Source organism: Hemiscyllium ocellatum, chromosome 7, assembly GCF_020745735.1.
Source record: "Hemiscyllium ocellatum isolate sHemOce1 chromosome 7, sHemOce1.pat.X.cur, whole genome shotgun sequence".
NCBI classification, from domain to species: Eukaryota; Metazoa; Chordata; class Chondrichthyes; order Orectolobiformes; family Hemiscylliidae; genus Hemiscyllium; species Hemiscyllium ocellatum.
In genome coordinates, this window is record NC_083407.1 from 10,101,693 (window position 1) to 10,120,672 (window position 18,980).

General features: G+C 41.8%; 1 protein-coding gene across 4 annotated transcripts in view; it reads right to left on the reverse strand.

Moving 5' to 3' along the window:
- ttll4 (tubulin tyrosine ligase-like family, member 4) overlaps positions 1-18,980 on the reverse strand; it is a 110,734-nt gene that overhangs the window by 29,620 nt on the left and 62,134 nt on the right. For all 4 annotated transcript variants that reach the window (XM_060828251.1, XM_060828252.1, XM_060828253.1 and 1 more), the window contains exons 8-12: positions 13,924-14,118; positions 5,486-5,568; positions 4,309-4,437; positions 2,980-3,102; positions 2,413-2,511 (exon numbers count right to left, since the gene is read on the reverse strand). In XM_060828251.1, coding sequence (XP_060684234.1) covers positions 2,413-2,511; positions 2,980-3,102; positions 4,309-4,437; positions 5,486-5,568; positions 13,924-14,118 — 629 coding nt within the window. The remainder of the gene's footprint in view (positions 1-2,412; positions 2,512-2,979; positions 3,103-4,308; positions 4,438-5,485; positions 5,569-13,923; positions 14,119-18,980) is intronic.

Genomic DNA, 18,980 nt, shown 5'->3' on the forward strand with positions numbered 1-18,980 from the left:
TTAGCTCAAATCCTCCAACCCTGGCAACATCTTTGAACCTAAAGCACTTCACAAAGTCAATTATAAGTTAAGTTCAAGCTATGAAGAAGGAGAAATCAGGATCTGTGGGAAGGTATAAAAATTATGTCAGTATTCAGCAGGAGCTAGGGTGTGTTAATTGGGAGTTGTTATGCAGCATGTCCACATTTGACATGTGGGAATTGTTTAAATACCTGATGGGAGTTCATGACTGGTTATTTCAGTAAGAAGGAAGGACAAGGATGGCAAGGTAAGAGACCCTTGGATAACAAGGGATGTTGTGAATTTGGTCAAAAAGGAAAAAAACATATATAAGGAATAAGAAGCTAAAATCGGCAGGGCCCTTGAGGAATATAAAGGGAGCAGGAAAGAACTCAAGCAGGGAATAAGAGCAAGAAGGGGCCATGACCTTGGCAAGTAAGGTTAAAGAGAACCCCAAAAGATTCTATACATACATTAAAAACAATATGATAACTAGAGAGAAGGTTGGACCACAAGGATAAAAGAGGGAACTTGTGCTTGGAGGCAGAGGATGTGGGTGAAATCCTAAATGAATACTTTGCATCAGTATTAACCCTGGAGAAGGGTATGGAGGATAGTGAGAGTAGTGTGGCGCATACTCATATGCTAGGGTATTTTGAGATCAAGAAAGAAACGATGCTGGATCTCTTCAAAAGTATTAAAGTGGATAAGTCCGCAGGGCCTTATAGTACCTAACTAGGATATTGAGAGAGGCAAGAGAGGAGACTGCTGGGGCCTTCATCAAGACCTTTGTATCCTTGCTACTCAGTGGTGAGCAGCTAATGTTGTTTCTCTGTTCAAGAAGGGAAGTAGGGATAATCCAGGAAACTATAGACTGGTGAGTTTCACATCAGTGATTGGGAAGCTACTTGACAGAATTCATAGGGATAAGGTTGTGTGTGTTTGAAGAAGCATGACTAATTAGGGGCAATCAGCATGGCTGTGTGTGGGGCAGGTCATGTCTCACTAACTTGACTGAATTTTGATGTGATGATCAATGAGGGTAGAGAAGATTATGTTGACCACATGGATTTCGGTGAGGCTTTCAACAAGGTTTTTCATGGTGGGTTCATCCAAAAGATTAATATGCATGGGATCCACAGTGACTTGGCTGCTTGGATTCAGAATTGGCTTGCCCAGAGATGGCAGAGAGTGGTCGAAGGGTAATTTTCTGGCTAGGGATCCATCAATAACGGTGTTCTGCAAGAATTTGCACTCGGACCTCTGCTGTTTGTGATATATATAAGTGGCATGGATGAAAATGTAAATGGGTGGGTTAGTAAGTTTGCAGACTATACAAAGATCAGTGGAGTAGTGGATGGTGTAGAAGGTTGCCTAAGGATACTGTGAGATACAGAATAGTTGCAGTTATCAGCAAAGAAATGGCAGACTGAGTTTAATCCAGTTAAGTGGGAGGTGCTGCGCTTCGGGAGATCAAATGTTAGGAAAAACATACAGTTACTGGCAGGACTCTGAACAGCAGGAACTTGGGGTTCAAGTCTACAAATCCCTGTTGTGGTCACGCAAGTAGATACAGTGGTGAAGGCAGCATATGGCATGCTTGCCTTTATTGGTTAAGGAACTGAGTACAAGAGTTAGGATGTCACATTGTAGCTTTCTAGAACTTTAGTTAGGCCACACGTGGAGTATTGCATTCAGTTCTGGTCACCACGTTACAGAAAGGATATGGAGACTTTAGTGAGAATGTGGAAGAGGTTTACCAGAATGTTGCCTGGATTAGAGGGTATGAACTAGGACAGGTGAAAAAAAACTCTGCTTCTTTTCACTGGAGCACAAGAGGCTGAGGGGAGACTTGATAGAAGTCTATAAAATTACGAGATGCATGGATAGGGTTGATAGTACATTTTGACGCAGGGTCGGCGGCAGGAAAGGTTTTGGATGACCTTTTTACGAAGGGAGAGGATAGAGTGGGTTAGACAGGTGAGAATTGGAATAGGCAATTCTGGAGATCATAAAGGCATGAGATTGAATGAGGTGAGAACCCAAGTTAGATCACAAAGTAGGCAACCTTGGTCTATAAACTAAGGTGTCGATCAAATAAATCTGTCACAAATAGCAATTATTCTGCAAAGCAACCAGTTTAGCTTCAGATAGCAGCTGGACAAAACAAAAAGAAACAGATTCAGGATAGGATATGATGTTGCAGTTCAGGGGAGAATTTTTAGCTTCAGTCTTCTCAATGTTCAATTTGATAAAATGTACTTTTAAAAGGACATCCAACATAAAAGTTCTCCTCCTCACTACGTACACGACATGGGTGCTAACTTTGTTTGAGGAGGACTACATTTAGTTACAATCTTTAATTCTTGCAGTTTATAGTTGCTCCCCATTAAGATCCCTCTCATTACTCACGCAATAATGGTTTTGATGATCACATCCTTTATTTGCTCCCACAATAGGTCAGTCCTCACTCCCTTCTGACTCAGGTATGCCCACAATGCCTTAAGGCTCCTATAGGGAAGCAGGGAAACATCAACTCAGGCCATGAACTGAACCACAAAGCTTTTGATCTGTACACCCCAGAAATGGTTTACTGGGAAAAAGGTCTGTAGGTTGTAGAAAAGGAAAGATAAAAGGGAGACAAGGAGATTTGAATGCTGTCTCAATTTCAGCAGAATAAAAATACATGGAAGATGGATATTGTGCAGAGCAGTAAGAAAACCAAAGAAAATTTACAGGTACACAATCTTAGCATAAACAAAATAGATGAGATATGCTGTAAGGGGGAGAGAAAGCAGAGTGAGAAACAACAAAGTTTGAAATTAGGTTGCTGTTGAGAAATACCCAAGGAAGGACTGTTGAAATGCCACAAAGCTACAAAGAGTCAGCAGCACAAAACCTAATCAAGAAACTCTTGGTATTAACACACAATTGGCTAATTGAACATAAGCTAGAGCCCCAGGAGACCTACATGCTTACCATTTGTGACCTTGACAGAGCTTTCCATCACTGTTGGGCTTGTACTCTGCATTTAGTTTATTCACACTGTAGTTTGTAAGGTGCATAAACTTGTTACCAAGGCTCTTCATGGAAGACGAATACCTGGGTAGCAGAACAAAAAAATATTACTACCCACAGTGCAGAGGGACCTACAATTAAAATATTAGAGCCAAAGACCAAAGCACATTATACCAATCAACACTGCACTGCTATTACAGTACTGACTGCTGTGAACTGGAAGTGCAGAATGCTGTTGAGGCTGGAATCATCCAGTCAAATGGAGAGCATTTCACCTACATCCTAATGCGTGAGTGTAGTTTTGATCGCCTTAGTTAGCAAAGAGTGTGAACATATTGGAGACTGGATGTAAGTTTGCTCACTGAGCTGGAAAGTTTGTTTTCAGACATTTCATCACCATACTAGGTAACATCATCAATGAACCTCTGGATGAAGCACTGGTGGCATGGCCCATTTTCTATTTATGCGTTTAGGTTTCCTTGGGTTGGTGATGTAATTTCATGTGGTGACAGCATTTCCTGTTCTTTTTCTCAGGGGGTGGTAAATGGGATCCAAGTCAGTGTGATAGAGTTATAGTTGGAATGCCATACCACCAGTGCTTCATCCAGAGGCTCACTGATGACGTTATCTAGTACGGCGATGAAATGTCTGAAAACAAACCTTCCAGCTCAGCTAGCAAACCATATACAGAAGCTCAACTTGAGCTACAAATCTTCTCAAAACTCACTAATAGAGACTATTCAGGGGAGGTTGATTAGATTGACGCTGGGAATGAACAAGTTGTTTATGAGGACAGGTTAGACAGGCATGGCTTCTTGTTTAGATTTTAGAAGAACGTGACGTGATCTAATCAAAGAATCAAAAACACTTAGGGTCTTAGAATGTGTGAAAGGAAAAGGATCTTTATTTTGACGAGCAAGCACAGAACTATGAGAGGAGAGTCATAGGAGTCCTACATGTAGACAGGCCCTTTGGCCATGCCGACCAAAATGTCCATCAATGCTAACCCCATTTCCTTGCACATGGCTCATATCCTTCTAAACCTTTCCTATCAGTTTCAGATATTAGAGGTCATCCTTTTAGGACAGAATTCCACCTCAGAAGTTGGTGAGGCAGGTTTATATGAATTTAAATATTTTCTATAACTTTAATTTAAAGATATCAATGCCTTTGAGAAAAGGAGATTAGCATTTCAGGCAAGACCAACTACATCACAAGCCCCAGCAGACACAAATTACAAGTAAGTGATTATCCATTTCCACTCTCTAACCTTGCTCTTTTTGAACTTACTTGCAGCTTGCAAAACGGACCAAGCCGTCTGTAAACACATAGATCCGAAGAGGATCATAAGAGGTCACGTACACGTAAATTCTCAAATCAAACTTGCTCTCGCCAATGAGGTAGGGTTTGTGCAAGTATCTAGAGTGAAGAAAAAAGGATTTTACAATAATTTACTGAAAAGCAAAATAAGGCATTATTAGTAATATCAACACTTTGTAAGCAGAGCCAACAGATCAAGCCTAAAGGCAGCAAATAAATTCTTTACTCCAAGATTTCACAGTTGCATTTGTACATTTGCTCAGCTTCAAGGGTTTCAAGGCTTGTTGGACATTGGGACCAGTTCTGGGGAAGGTGGGACTATTACAAAATGGACAGTCTACATCTGAACCAGACTGGAACCAATGTCCTTGGGGGAGGTTTTGCTACTGCTGTTGGGGAGGTTTTAAACTAATGTGGCAGGGGGCTCGAAACCAGAAGAGAAAACAAGTAGGCAGCGAGATGGAGAATTATGAAGATAGAATTAATAAAGGAAAGAGTAGGCAGAGACTGCTCGAAACGTCGAATTCTCTATTCCTGAGATGCTGCCTAACCTGCTGTGCTTTGACCAGCAACACATTTGCAGCTGTGATCTCCAGCATCTGCAGACCTCATTTTTTACTCAGAGACAGATGAGCGCAAAAAAAACTGGTGGCCTGAAATGCATCTACCTTTTGCATTGAGATTTTAATTTTCCAAACATTGAATGGGATACACTAATAACCACGTCTTTGGCTCTCTCTACAAAACCACGGCAACTTTCTCATATGCTTACGTACCTTCCAAGTGGCCATCCCTCTGTTCATGACGATGGATTCCAGCACCATCTCAAAAACTCATATGAAACAGATAGCCTAAGAGTTCCTGCTCTCTTTCTCCACTTTAAAAAGTTTGCAGTTTTCCCATTTAAAAATAATAGTGAAATTGAGTGTGCTGTACAGTTCAAGGGCTATTATTTCTGTTTGTCCTCTGCCAATTTTCCTTCCCTCTGCTTATACTTAGACTGTTCCAGGTACAAAAATCTTTACTTTCTGAAATTTTCTCTTACTCCTACAAGTGGCAAATATTTAAATCTGTATAAATTCACACCGACATGCTTTATCTTACCAAAGATATAAAATATATACTTCATACAGAAATAAATTCATACTTCTGAACTAGCAGAGGTCGTTTCTTGGGGATTTGATTCCACCTGTGAATTACTTGAATGCCAATTCCCCTGGCAGATGCAGGCTATACAAAAAAAAAGAAAAGAAAATCAGAATGCAAATTTTAAATTTCTTTTCCCCCCTCTAGTAATGTGAATGTAATTAACATTTATAAAAATAGGGATGCTTTCATTTATCCAGTGTGATTGTGGTTTTGAGTACTGCATCAACATTAGTGTTAAAACACTGATTTGGTCACAACTTTGCAAGTCCCCTTGATCACAAAGCAAAAGATATCATGTAGCAAAATCTAACACTGCTAAATCTGAAACTCTACTACTGACTGGGCCCTTCCCAAAGGCTCTGTTCTGACCCCTACAACATCTGACATTGGCTTACAGAATGAGATCAACACATTGAACAGGGTAGAGCTGAAAAAGGGGTTGCTGGAAAAGTGCAGCAGGTCAGGCAGCATCCAAGGAGCAGGAGAATCGACGTTTTGGGCATAAGACCTTCTTCAGGGTGACAAGAACCTACTTGCTAAATACTATAAAGGGAAGTGGTAGCACTTACTTTATCCGAACTTGTCCAGTGAACACACTTATGTGCATACATAATGCAGATTTAAGCTATGCTAATCCTGAGTGTATTGCCCAGTCACAACATGTATTGCAATTCCCACAAAAGTTCATTTGTAACAAGATATCAGATATCAGGCTCCCCCAACAGGTTTTTTGCTAGCTCAGTCAGAGAAGAACACAGCAGAGGGCAATGGAAAATAAATGTGTTAAGTATGTATTAAAAGACAACAGAAGATGATGCAGCTATGACCTCAAAGCATGGATATACTAGATGGAGGATTCCTGAAGAAGGGCTCATGCCCGAAACGTCGACTCTCCTGCTCCTTGGATGCTGCCTGACCTGCTGCGCTTTTCCAGCAACACATTTTCAGCTCTGATGGAGGTATACCCATGTAGGAGAGATCTCAGCATTTTGAGATGCAACGACAAAACACAGAGGAAAAGGACCAGGCATGACTTGAAATAATACATGAGTGGACATCCCACATGATAAATGTCCAAGTGCCCCTTCAACTCCCAAGACAGCTTCATCTGTCATGGAAAATAATCACCTGCAAAGAATAGCCAATAATAACAGTAACTAAGTTGCACTGGAGGTAGACAATTAAGAAGAGTCGGGGGCAGAGTTGAGTTTGGTAGCCATTACAAAAGAGAAAAGGTGCTAGAAAAGCTCAAAGATCTAAAAATTGATAAATTTCCTGGACCCGACGGGCTACATCCTAGAGATGAGGGAGGTGGCTGAGGAAATAGTAGAGGCGTTGGTTGTGATCTTTCAAAAATCACTGGAGTCAGGGAAAGTCCCAGATGATTGGAAAACCACGTTGTAACTTCCTTGTTCAAAAAAGGATCGAGACAAAAGATGGAAAATTATAGGCTGATTAGCCAAATCTCTGTTGTAGGTAAAATTCTAGAACCCATCGTTAAGGATAAGACTTCTAAATTCTTGGAAGTGCAGGGTCAGATTTGAACAAGTCAGCATGGATTTAGTAAGGGGAGGTCGCGCCTGACAAACCTGTTGGAATTCTTTGAGGAGGTAACAAGTAGGTTAGACCAGGGAAACACAGTGGATGTTATCTATCTAGAATTCCAAAAAGCTTTGATACGGTGCCTCATGGAAGGCTGCTGAGGGCCCATGGTGTTAGAGGTGAGCTACTGGCATGGATTGAGGATTGGCTGTCTGACAGAAGGCAGAGAGTTAGGATAAAAGGTTCTTTTTAGGAATGGCAGCTATGACAGCAAACTGTTCACTTTATATATTAATGATCTGGATGATGGGACTGGGAGCTTACCAATGATGCGAACTTAGGTGGACAGGCAGGTAGTTCTAAGAAAGATTGAGACAGTTTTGGAGAGTGGTCCAGGAAATTGCTGATGAAATTCAATGTGAGCAAATGCAAAAGTCTTGCACTTTGGAAAAAAAGAATACAGGCATGGGCTATTTTCTAAATGGTGAGAAAATTCATATAGCCAAAGTACAAAGGGATCTGGGAGTACTAGTCTAGGATTTTCTAAAGGTTAACTTGCAGATTTAGGCCGTGGTTAAGAAAGCAAATATAATGTTTTCATTTATCTCAAGAGGATTGGTATATAAAAGCAGCAATGTGCTACTGAGACTTTATAACGCTCCAGTTAGACCCCATTTTGATTACTGTATCCAAGTTTGGGCCCCATACCTCAGGAAGGACATACTGGCACTAGAGTAGAAATTCACACAGATGATCTCTGGAATGGTAGGCCTAACATACGATGAACAGCTAAGGATCCTGGGATTGTTTTTGTTAGATTTTAGAAGGTTGAGGGGAGATCTAATATTAACTTAAAGATAATGCACGGCTTAGTAAGAGTGGACGCTGGGAATTTGTTTCCATCAGGTGGGGATACTAGGACCCCTGGGCACACTAGGACCCCTGGGCACAGCCTTAGAGTTAGACGGGGTCAATTTAGAACAGAAATGAGGAGACATTTCTTCAGCCAGAGAGTGGTGGGCCTGTGGAATTCATTGCTACGGAGCACAATGGAGGCCGGGACATTAAATACCTTCGAGGCAGAGATTGATAAATTCTTGATCTCACAAGGAATTAAGGGCTATGGGGAGAATGCGGGTAAGTGGAGTTGAAATGCCCATCAGCCACGATTGAATGGCGGAGTGGACTTTATGGGCCTTACTTCCACTCCTATGTCTTATGGTTTTATAGACTTGTAGCGTGATGCAGAAGAAAAAAAAGAGGATGCATACTGTGCCTCAATATTAATATTCAAGCTGTCAGTGTTCAGTGCTCTCACTGCCCTTTACTGTCTCACACTCGTGAAATACAGCCTGGGAGCTAACTCCTACAGTTCCTCTCCAACAATGAAGTGGCATGAAAATGTCTTTATTAAAAATTTCTTCCGTGTGATACACTATCACTGCTAAGGTCACAATTTACTGTATGCCCCCAAGTTGTTCTGGAGAATTGACCTTTTTCCTGGCAAAGGTAAATCTAAAGAAGCAGAAGGGTAAACACCAGGAACAATCTTAGAAATCGAACTAGTGACAAACTAAAATAAAGCTCAGTTACTTTCTGCCCAAAGTGTTTTGACTGATCAGTAGGTTACCCAGCACATGTAAGAACAAATGCAGCCTGGAGCACATGACATGTGCAGCTATCAATGGTAGTTTTGTCACTGCCTCCACGTAAAGTTACAGTTTGTACTTGAAGCATGATAGAATTTTTTTAAAAAATGATCGAGTAAAGATTTTAAAGGGACCGAAGGAACAACTTTTGCATGCAAAGGTTAGTGTATGTATGGAATGAGCTGCCAGGAGGAAGAGGTGGAGGCTGGCATAATTAGATTTAAAAGCAACATGGATAGGTACATGAACAGGTAGGGTTTAGGGGATATGGGCTAAATGTTCACAAATGGGAGACTGGATTAATTTAGAATATCTGGTTGGCACGGACGAGTTGGACTGAAGGGTCTGTTTCCGTGTTGTGCCACTCTATGGCCGAGCTATGAATGCTGTTTTCTTCTAAAAGCAGTAGTGCACATATATGAGCATTCATCATTTGTTTAGTTGATTTAGGACTTACCACCTGAGGAAATGTGGAACACTGAAATTTAGAAGAATGAAGGGTGATCTTCTTGAAGCAAAATGTTGAGGGGACTAGATAGGGTGCATGCCCCAGTAGATGCTTCCTCTTGTGGGGAGAGACAAAAATCAAGAGACATTGTTTAAAAATTGGAAGTTACCCTTATAAGTCAGAAGCGAGGAAAACATCAATCTCTCAGAAGGTCAATCGGAGGGTGGAATTCCCTTCCGCAGAGCGTGGAGGGGAGGTCTTTCAACTTATTCAAGGCTGAATTAGACTTTTGATAGACAAATATGTTAAAAGTTATGGGTGCGAACAGGATAAAATGAACTGAGACCACGCCAAAGCAATTTGGTGGAGTTGGCTCAAAGGGTCAATGACCCACTCATGCTCTTACGTTTCCTCTCACCTCCCTCCGGTGGAAAGGAGGTACAGCAGCTGGGAAATAGATGAGCATTACTTAAAAGTCGACTCAGTGAAACAGTCAGATTGTGACCAACGCAGGAGTACTGATGAATCAGTAGCTGGATTGCTGAAACCCTGACTAACCCAGGTAGATACACCCCTCCTTACTACAATAGTAAGGAAGAACAAAGCAATGATCATAATAAAAACAAAATTCTCTGGATGCTGGAAATCCAGAACAGATATAGAAAATGCTAGATATCTGTGGAGAGAGAAACAGAGTAAGCACTTCAAGTCCAGCATGACTCTTCCTCAGAAGAATGATTCAATGCTTAGCAGTCTTCACAGTGGACTGCTAACTTTGTTTCGCTTTCCACAGATGTGGCCAGACCTGAGTTCCTGCAGTATCTTGCCTGCTTGTTAAAACAACAATGTTTTTTGAGTCAGCGCTGGCCTGCATTTAGTTCAGATGTAGCTGATCTGACTGAATTTTAATTAGATCCATTTTAAAATGACAGCCAAGGAAATGCTGCAGTGGGATGGCTGGCATGAGCACGAATAACATGTCAAAGGTCAGTACAGGGATGTAGTAGGCTGGGAACATGAGTAGGATGACATTCAAGGAGTGAGTGACAGGGAATGGCATCAAGATGAAGGGATGGAAAGGGATGGTTTCATTTAGCATTCTCCAGAGTGAGATGCTTTGCTTCACAGTCTTTAATGAAAGAACTATCCGAAATTCTCCATACAAATTAGCAACATTGCAATATATTTCAACTCAAATCTTCTTTGATCTCTGGCCAGTTAGGAACATGACTACTCCATTGAAATAGCGATAATACATATTCTAGCAGCCTGCACACAATGCTTCAAATGACTAACCCTGTCAACCATAGCTTACAAAGTAGCACCCACTTTCAAATCGGAACACAAGAGGGGAAAGCTTGACTTCAGAGTCTTGAGCACAAAATGCAGACTAATATCGCTGTCACGAGTGAAGGAGTGCTCAGTATTAGAGGCTCTCTTTCACTGACAATAGTAAGCCACAGATCAGTTTTCTCTTGCAAGGTAAAAGGTCATAGAGTCAAAGAGATGTACAGCATGGAAACAGATACTTCGGTCTAACTTGTCCATGCCAACCAGGTACCCTAAATTAATCTAGTCCCATTTGCCAGCACCTGGCTCATATCACTCTAAACTCTTACTATTCATGGACCAATCCACTTGTCTTTTAAATGCTGTAATTGTAGCAGCCTCCACAACTTCCTCTGGCTCATTCCATACACACACCACCCTCTGCATGAAAAAAAATTCCCCTTAAGTTTCTTTTTAAATCTCTCCTCTCACCCTAAGCTTATGCCCTCTAGTTCTGGACTCCCCCAACCAAGAGAAAAGACTACCTATCCACCTTATCCATGCCCTTCATGATTTTACAAACCTCTATCAGGTCATCCCCCAGTCTCCGATGCTCCAGGGAAAACAGCCCCAGCCTATTCAGCCTCTCAATATAGCTCAAACCCTCCAACCCTGGCAACATCCTTGTAAATCTTTTCTGAACCCTTTCAAGTTTCACAAAATCCTTCCTCTAGGAAGGAGACCAGAATTGTAATCAATATTCCAAAAGTGCCCTAACCAATGTCCTGTACAGCTGCAACATGGCCTCTCAACTCTTGTACTCAATGCTCTGACCAATAAAGGAAAAAGGATACGAAACACCTTCTTTCATTATCCTATCTTCACTTTCAATGAGTTGTGAACCTGCACTCCAAGGTCTCTTTGTTCAACAACACTTCCCAGGACCTTACCATTAAGTGTACAAGTCCTATCCCGATTTGTCTTTCCAAAATGCAGCACCTCACATTTATCTAAATGAAACTATTTGCCACTCCTGGGCCCATGTGATCAAGATCCTGTCGTACTCTGAGGTAACCTTCTTCACTGTCCACTACACCTCCAATTGTGTCGTCTGCAAACTTACTAACCAGACCTCCTATATTCAAATCATTTATATAAATGACGAAAAGCAGTGGATACAGCACCGACCCTTGTGGCACGCCACTGGTCACAGGCCTCCATTCCGAAAAGCAACCCTCCACCACCATGCTGTCTTTTACCTTCGAGTCAGTTCTCCCTGTATTCCATGTGATCTAACCTTGCTAAACAGTCTACCATGAAGAACCTTGTCGAACGCCTTACTGAAGTCCATACAGATCACATCCACTACTCTGCCTGCAACAATCATCTTTGTTACTTCTTCAAAAAACTCAATCCTTCGTTGTTATTTTGAGGAGCAGGGAAATTCTCCTGTGCCTTCACCAATACTTGAACAGATTATCTAGTTATTGTTTGAGGAATGTGCTGTGCACAAATTAGCTGCCACATTACAACAGTAACAACACAAACACACTTGACTGATATCCCATCCACCACATTATCATTCACTCCCTCTGCTAACAACGTGCAATAGCAGCAGTGTGTACCATCTACAAATTATACTGCAGCAACTCACCAAGGATTTACCAACAGTAGCTTCTAAACCTGCAATCTCTACCATCCAGCAGGCATGTGGAGAAAACTGCCACTTGCACGTCTCTTCTGAAAAATGAGATCTTAACTTGGAATTATGTCACCATTTCTTTACTCACACAAACTCTTTCCTAGCAGCACTACGAGTCTACCTACATCACATCGAGTATAGGAGTTCAAGAAGGAAGTTCACTACTGTGAAAAAGGGGAAAGTGTCAAACCCCCCCGATAATTAAAATTAGACACCAACCCTAACCTTTATGAAGAAGAATAAGTTTCCTTCCAATAATTAAACCTGCAACACCCAGAGAAACTCACCTTGCCCCCTACAATCTGTTAAAAAGTGTGGTTAAATGAAAGGAATCCCCAATACTTGCTTTATAAATAACACGTACCAATTTATTTATTTAACACTAAAAGTGAACAAATTAACAGAATTACTAACACACCAAACAATTTCACCCTAACTACTAATAATTCCCTTACAGAATTAAATTTTGCTGGTAGGCTGTTCCAACAAACCTAAGTAATAAGACAACTAAATTAAAAATTAGATTCTCAAAGTCCATACAGGATGTCTCTTCCAGAATGTTCCCTTGTCTCTTCAATCATAAATGCCTTTGTTCCAGTAATCCTTCTTTCAGGAATGTTTAGATCAGATTCCCTATGGTGTGGAAACAGGCCCTTCAGCCCAATAAGTCCACACAGACCCTCCACAGAGTAACCCACCCACATGCATTACCCTCTGACTAATGCACCCAACACTGTGGGCAATTTGACATGGCCAATTCACCTGACCTGCACATCTTTGGACTGTGGGAAGAAACCAGGGCAGCCAGAGGAAACCCACTCGGACACGGGGAGAATGTGCAAACGCCACACAGATGCCGGAGGCAGGAATTGAACTAACCACTGAGCCACCGCGCCACCCATTACCTCTTAAAGGGACCATACACAGTCTCTCCTCCTATCATTTTTACAAACTAGTTCTTGTTTCCTGCCTTCCACTTCAGAAGTACTCGAGACAACTTGATAGCACCACCAATTTCTCAAAAGGACAAATAAGGATCGGCAATAAATTATGGCCTTACCAGCAAAGCTCACATCCCATCACAGAATAAAATAATTTTCAATAATCTAAATTGTTGGGACATCTTGAGGTCAAGAAAGGCAAAGTATAAACCTAAGTACTTGTTTAAATTTAGCGTTCATTTTTAAAATTGTCAAAAGCCAAATTTTGCTCATTTCTCTTCTTAGGCAGTCCCTTGGGATCATGATGACAATTTTATAATCTAGAGATCCATTTGCAAATAAACCAAACTGGAGAAACTCAGGTCAGGTAACATCTGTGGAGAAAGAAAGAGAGTTAACATTGAGGCAGTTATGACGTTTCTTCAGAACTGTGCAAATCCTACCACAAGTGTGGATGGTCAGGATGTCCAGGTTTTTGTACACTCCTTTGGTTGTTTGTGTCTGGTCACCATCTTAGATGTCAGATGACTGAAGCATTTTGTACTTTTGTAGTTGACTCTCCAATCTGGGTGGTCTTGGCTGAGAGATGCCCACAAATTGGTGTGGAAACTGCTATTTACGAATTAGACTAGTTCTCACAACTACATTACAGAAGGGTTACTTTGGTCATTCTTTGTAATAGTTATCCCAATTAGATCATTTACCCACACTGTTGCCCACAGCCACAACGGTTACCCCTTTTCAAGAATATATTCAATTCTTTCTTAAAAGTTACAGTGAATCTGTTTTCACAAAATTTTCAATTATAACTCACATCACAAAACAAAAATGCTCAACTCTTCTCTGGCTCTTTTCCAATTAACTTAAAACTTAGACTTAACTTACTGGTTTAATAATCCATTTCTGCTTGCCAGAGCTAGCCCCCCAGGCATTCTTCAGCAGTTTGATGTCATGAGGGAGAATGTAGGACTGTGGAAAAAAGTTGAACTCTCTTTTCCCAAATCGCATCTGCATTCTCAATAAGTTACGCCACAAGCGATCCTTACGCCCAATTTGAAATGATCCTGGAAAATGATTCAGCTAGGAAGGAGAACAAATATGAAGTTAAAATTCTTTTCCCCTTCAAAATGCACCAACGTTTTATGTTGTTTACCTGATCTGACAGGATTAATACAAAATACAAACCTCTACAAGCCAAAACATATAATTTCAGAGATTATTAAAATGACAAAAGTAGTGGAATTTAGCAATTGCAAAATGAACAATTTGCATTTACATGGCAACAACAAAGGCAATAAATTGTCCAGAAGAACTTCAGAAATGTATTGAAACAAACTAAGGGAAGGTTTGAGGATGGATGATTAAAAATTTGGTCAAGGAGATTCAAGATGGCAGCGACCCAGCAAGTCTGAGTCTGTAGTGCTCTGCCTAAGACTCCAGCAGAGTGGGGCACCCACCTTCACCTCAACCTTTAAATCATTTAAGATAGCTTTTGCCCAGTGTAGTCAGTCATTTTACATCAAACTTGGACAGTTTGGCGCTGTTTCTAAAATGACTAAGGGCAAAAACTCCCGCAGCTTGCAACAGGCGCTCCCCCACCCGCTCCCACAGCAGCAGAGACGTCCACGGCCACCTCAGGGGATATACCTGCGGAGGAGAGCCTAATTTCCAGGATCACCAAACTTCAAGAGAAGATCAACACTCTTATTGAGGAGTCCTGGTGCAGGTGGGAGTCGTTCTTGGTCATGCTGCAGAAGCATGATCGTGAAACCGAAAAACTTGAGCAGCACGTCGGAGGGGTGGAGCAATGGGCCGCAGCATCTGAGACGGCTGCCGAGTCATCTGTAGGTCATGTCCGGGCTCTTGAGCAGTGAATCCAGACCCTGGAGGAGCACATCGATGACCTTGATAATCAGGGCCGTCGGAAAAATATTCGGTTGCTGGGCCTTCCTGAACGCGAAGAGGAAGGCCAGCTTCTAGACCTTTTGGAGCGATGGCTCCCACAATTATTGAAATTGGAGTTAGGACCAGGCCGGGTGCAGGTGGAGTGGGCCCGCTGGGTTGCTATATGCAGGCCCAGGTTGGACTAGCACCTCCGCCCAGTTCTAATCGGACTATAATGCTACAAAAGAAAAACAAATGCTCCTGGAAGCCTCCAAAGTCCTGGGGAAGGATCCCCAGGCCAAGATGCACAAGGGTTTCAGAATAATGTTATTTCAGGACTTCTCTCCAGCCACGGTCCACAAGGGGAGGGCATTCGATGAAGCAAAAAAGCATCTGAGAGACCTAAATATCCAATATTTCATGCACTATTCGGCAACGCTGCGCTTCAGCCATAGAGGATCCATTTACAACTTTGGGTTGCCGGAAAAAGCAAAAGCATTCTTAGACTCTCTTAAATAGACTGCGGGATCCGAACCGTGTGGATAAGGAGTCTGGACAGTATATACTGATCAAAGCCCTAATACATGGAGAGGAATATGGAATTTTGAATCTTTACTGCCCGACACATTTCTTTAAATTCGTAACGGAAGAAGTGTTCTCTAAGTTGATGGCTTTTGGAGTCTACCATATAATTATAGGAGGAGATTTTAACTGTATTATGGACCCAGAGACAGATAGGATACCTAAGAACACTACGGGTATATCTTGGAGATCTAGACAACTGGTGGATCTGAAGGAGCTAGGGCTAGTAGATGTATGGAGGGGCCTTCACCCCTAGGGTAGACACTTTACTTTCTACTCTAACCCACACAAATGCCATACCAGAATTGATATTTTGTTGCCCCCTCGACCCTTTTGAATTCCATACTGTCTTGTAAAATAGGTATTAATGCTATTTCTGACAATGCTGCAGTATATATGGAAGTCAAGATTAGGGATGATGGGATAGGCCCCGACATTGGCGTATGGATCCCTTCTTATTGAAGGATAGCAAATTTATAAAGTATTTTTCGCAGGAATTCAAAACCTTCTGGGAAATTAATTCAGGTACGGCCAGTAACCGTCGATGATGTGGGAGACCACTCAGGCACGTGTGCGAGGATTGATCATCTCATATTCCGCGTCTCGGAAAAGACAAAAGGGAGAGCAACAGCGCCTGCTCGAGGCTCGCTTGAAGGTAGCTGAGACAGCGTACCTTAACAGGCCTTCCATTACTAAGCTACAAAGGGTCACAGCCCTTAGGGCAGCCTTGAATACTGCACTTACACAAACAGCAAAAAGGGAAATATTATTCACAAAGCAGAGATTATTTGAATATGGCAACCAGCCTGGGAGATACCTAGCATACCTTAGTAGAAAGGAAAAGGCTCCTCAAGCCATTAGAGAAAGTGCTGGTACCTTGACTAGCGATTGTAAAAAGATCAATACAGCCTTTAGAAAGTTATATTTTGAACTGTATAAATCGCAGGACTGTGAGGATAGAACTGAGAAGATGGAATCCGTCTTTAAATATTTGGCCCTTCCGGGCTTAACCTCCGAGCAGGTGTTGATCTTGAATGCCCCCCGACAACCCAGGAAGTACTCAACGTGGTTAGGCACTTCAGAGTGGCAAAGCGCCTGGACCAGACGGATTCCAAGTTGAGTTCTATAAAGAATTTAGAGGGGAACTGGCTGGGCCACTCATAAATATATATAATTATTCACATAGTCAGGGCCGCCTCCCGCCTTCATTGAGAGAAGCAAACATCTCTCATTCTGAAAAAGGGATAGGCCCCAGAAGATTGCTCATCATATAGATTCATATCCTTACTAAATGTGGATTTCAAAATTCTTTCTAAAATGTGAGCAGACATCATAAAAGAGGACCAGACAGGATTTATAAAGGGCCGCAGGTCAACTAATAATATTAGAAAGGTTTTAAATATATAAGATACAAGCCTGTCAACAGGGAACAACACCAGGTTTAGCTGTCTCCTTGGACGCAGAGAAGGCATTTGATCGGGTAGAATAGCCATACCTTTTTAATACACTGGAAAGGTTCAGTGTCGGAGGGGTATTTATTAAATGGGTTTCAGTAATGATCCCAAAGCAGCGGTGATCATCAATGGTTTAAGTTCAGATAGCTTTCGTGTTGGCAGGGGCTGTCGTCAGGGACATCCTCTTTCACCATTATTATTCACGCTCGTGATTGAACCACTGGCAGAAGCTATAGGAACTGACCCTAACATAAAGGTTCAGAGGGTTGGATTGGGCAAACATAAAATCACTCTCTACGGATGATGTCCTCCTCTTCTTAAGTGATCCTTTGATATCTGAGCCTCGTCTAATACAAGCGATTAATTTATGTGGGGTATTTTCAGGCTATAAAACAAATTTTGTGAAATCTGAGGCCATGCCATTGGGCGGCCTTACCAGTGTATCCAATTTACCAGAAGGATCTTGCGTTCCCTTTCGGTGGTCACTAAAACATTTTCTGTACCTAGGTATTTTTATCACACTAGTATTTGCTCAACTGTAAAAAGCTAATTTCATGCACTTAGAGAAAACAAGGCAGGACCTTCAATGCTGGGAGAGCTCCCAATGTCCTGGTTAGGCAGAGTAGCCCTAGTTAAGACGAATATTCTACCTTGTCTTCTACATCCAATGAGAATGCTCCCCCTGATGCTGCCGAGACAGGCATTGTATAAGCTCTCCTACTGGCTTGGTTCCTTTATTTGGAATCATAAACGGCCCCTTATCAAATTAGAAAAGTTGCAGCTCCCACAAGCAAGGGGAGAACTGGACTTTCCAGATTTTAGGAGGTATCAATTGAGCTACTTATTACCTTCTGCAGCTGACCGATTGTGGGTCACAACAGACCCAATCTGGTTAGACATTGAGACCTCCCAAGCAAAATGTCCCCTCATCAATCTATTATTTATAGACAAGAGGAGAGCTATTATGGACTATTGTTAAAAACCCTATTGTATTAAATACAATTAAAGCCTGGAGGATAGTGCAACAAGATGAGGGTAACCTGCTAAAAACCTCCCCTTAAACTCCTATAGTGGGAGCATCGGGATTTCAGCCAGGTGTGACAGATGCAACATTTAAAACTTGGAAGTCCAGAGGTATCTCCTGCTTTGGAGACCTGTTCGATGGGGAGGTTATGTCATCCTTTGAGCAATTGCACCAGAAGTTTGGACTGCCTAACAGGGAACTTTGTCGGTATTTCCAAATACGAGATTATATACAAAAGGAGACCACATTGATAATTAATCCCTCCAAATCAGATAGGGAAAGGAGAGTACTATGGCTGATGGGGCCCCCCTTGGTTAGTACTCTTTATCACTATTATATAATAAAGTATCTGAGGACATGGAATGATTATTTAAAACCTGGAAGAAAGAATTAGGGCGGGACGTCTCATTAGAAATGTGGGAGGACATATAGTCATAGAGATGTACAGCACGGAAACAAACCCTTCGGTCTAACTTGTCCGTGCCAATCAGATATCCCAACCCAATCTAGTCCCACTTGCCAGCACCCAGACCATAGCTCTCCAAACCCTTCCTATTCATATACACATCCAAATGCTTCTTAAATGTTGCAATTATACCAGCCTCCACCACATCCTCTGGCATACATCTGGAAAAATGCCAGAAAGATCTCTATTTGTAATAGAACTCAGGCTATTCAATTAAAGATACTCCACAGGACTCATATGGCACCTGAACAATTCGCAGAATTCAAAGCAGGAGCATCCCCAATGTGTCCTAAATGTAAAACAGAAGTTGGCACTCTCACGCATTGTCTATGGACATGCCATAAGATCCATAGGTATTAGGACAGAGTAGCAAGTGCCTCGACAGAGATCATAGGTATGGAGATTTGATTAGATCCAGTGTCCCTGCTTTTGGGTTCATCAGATTTTCCCTCCCTGGATGTAAATAGGAGGAAATTACTTACAATTCTTTCTTTCTGTGCAAGGAAGAATATCTTAGTAAATTGGAAAGCTG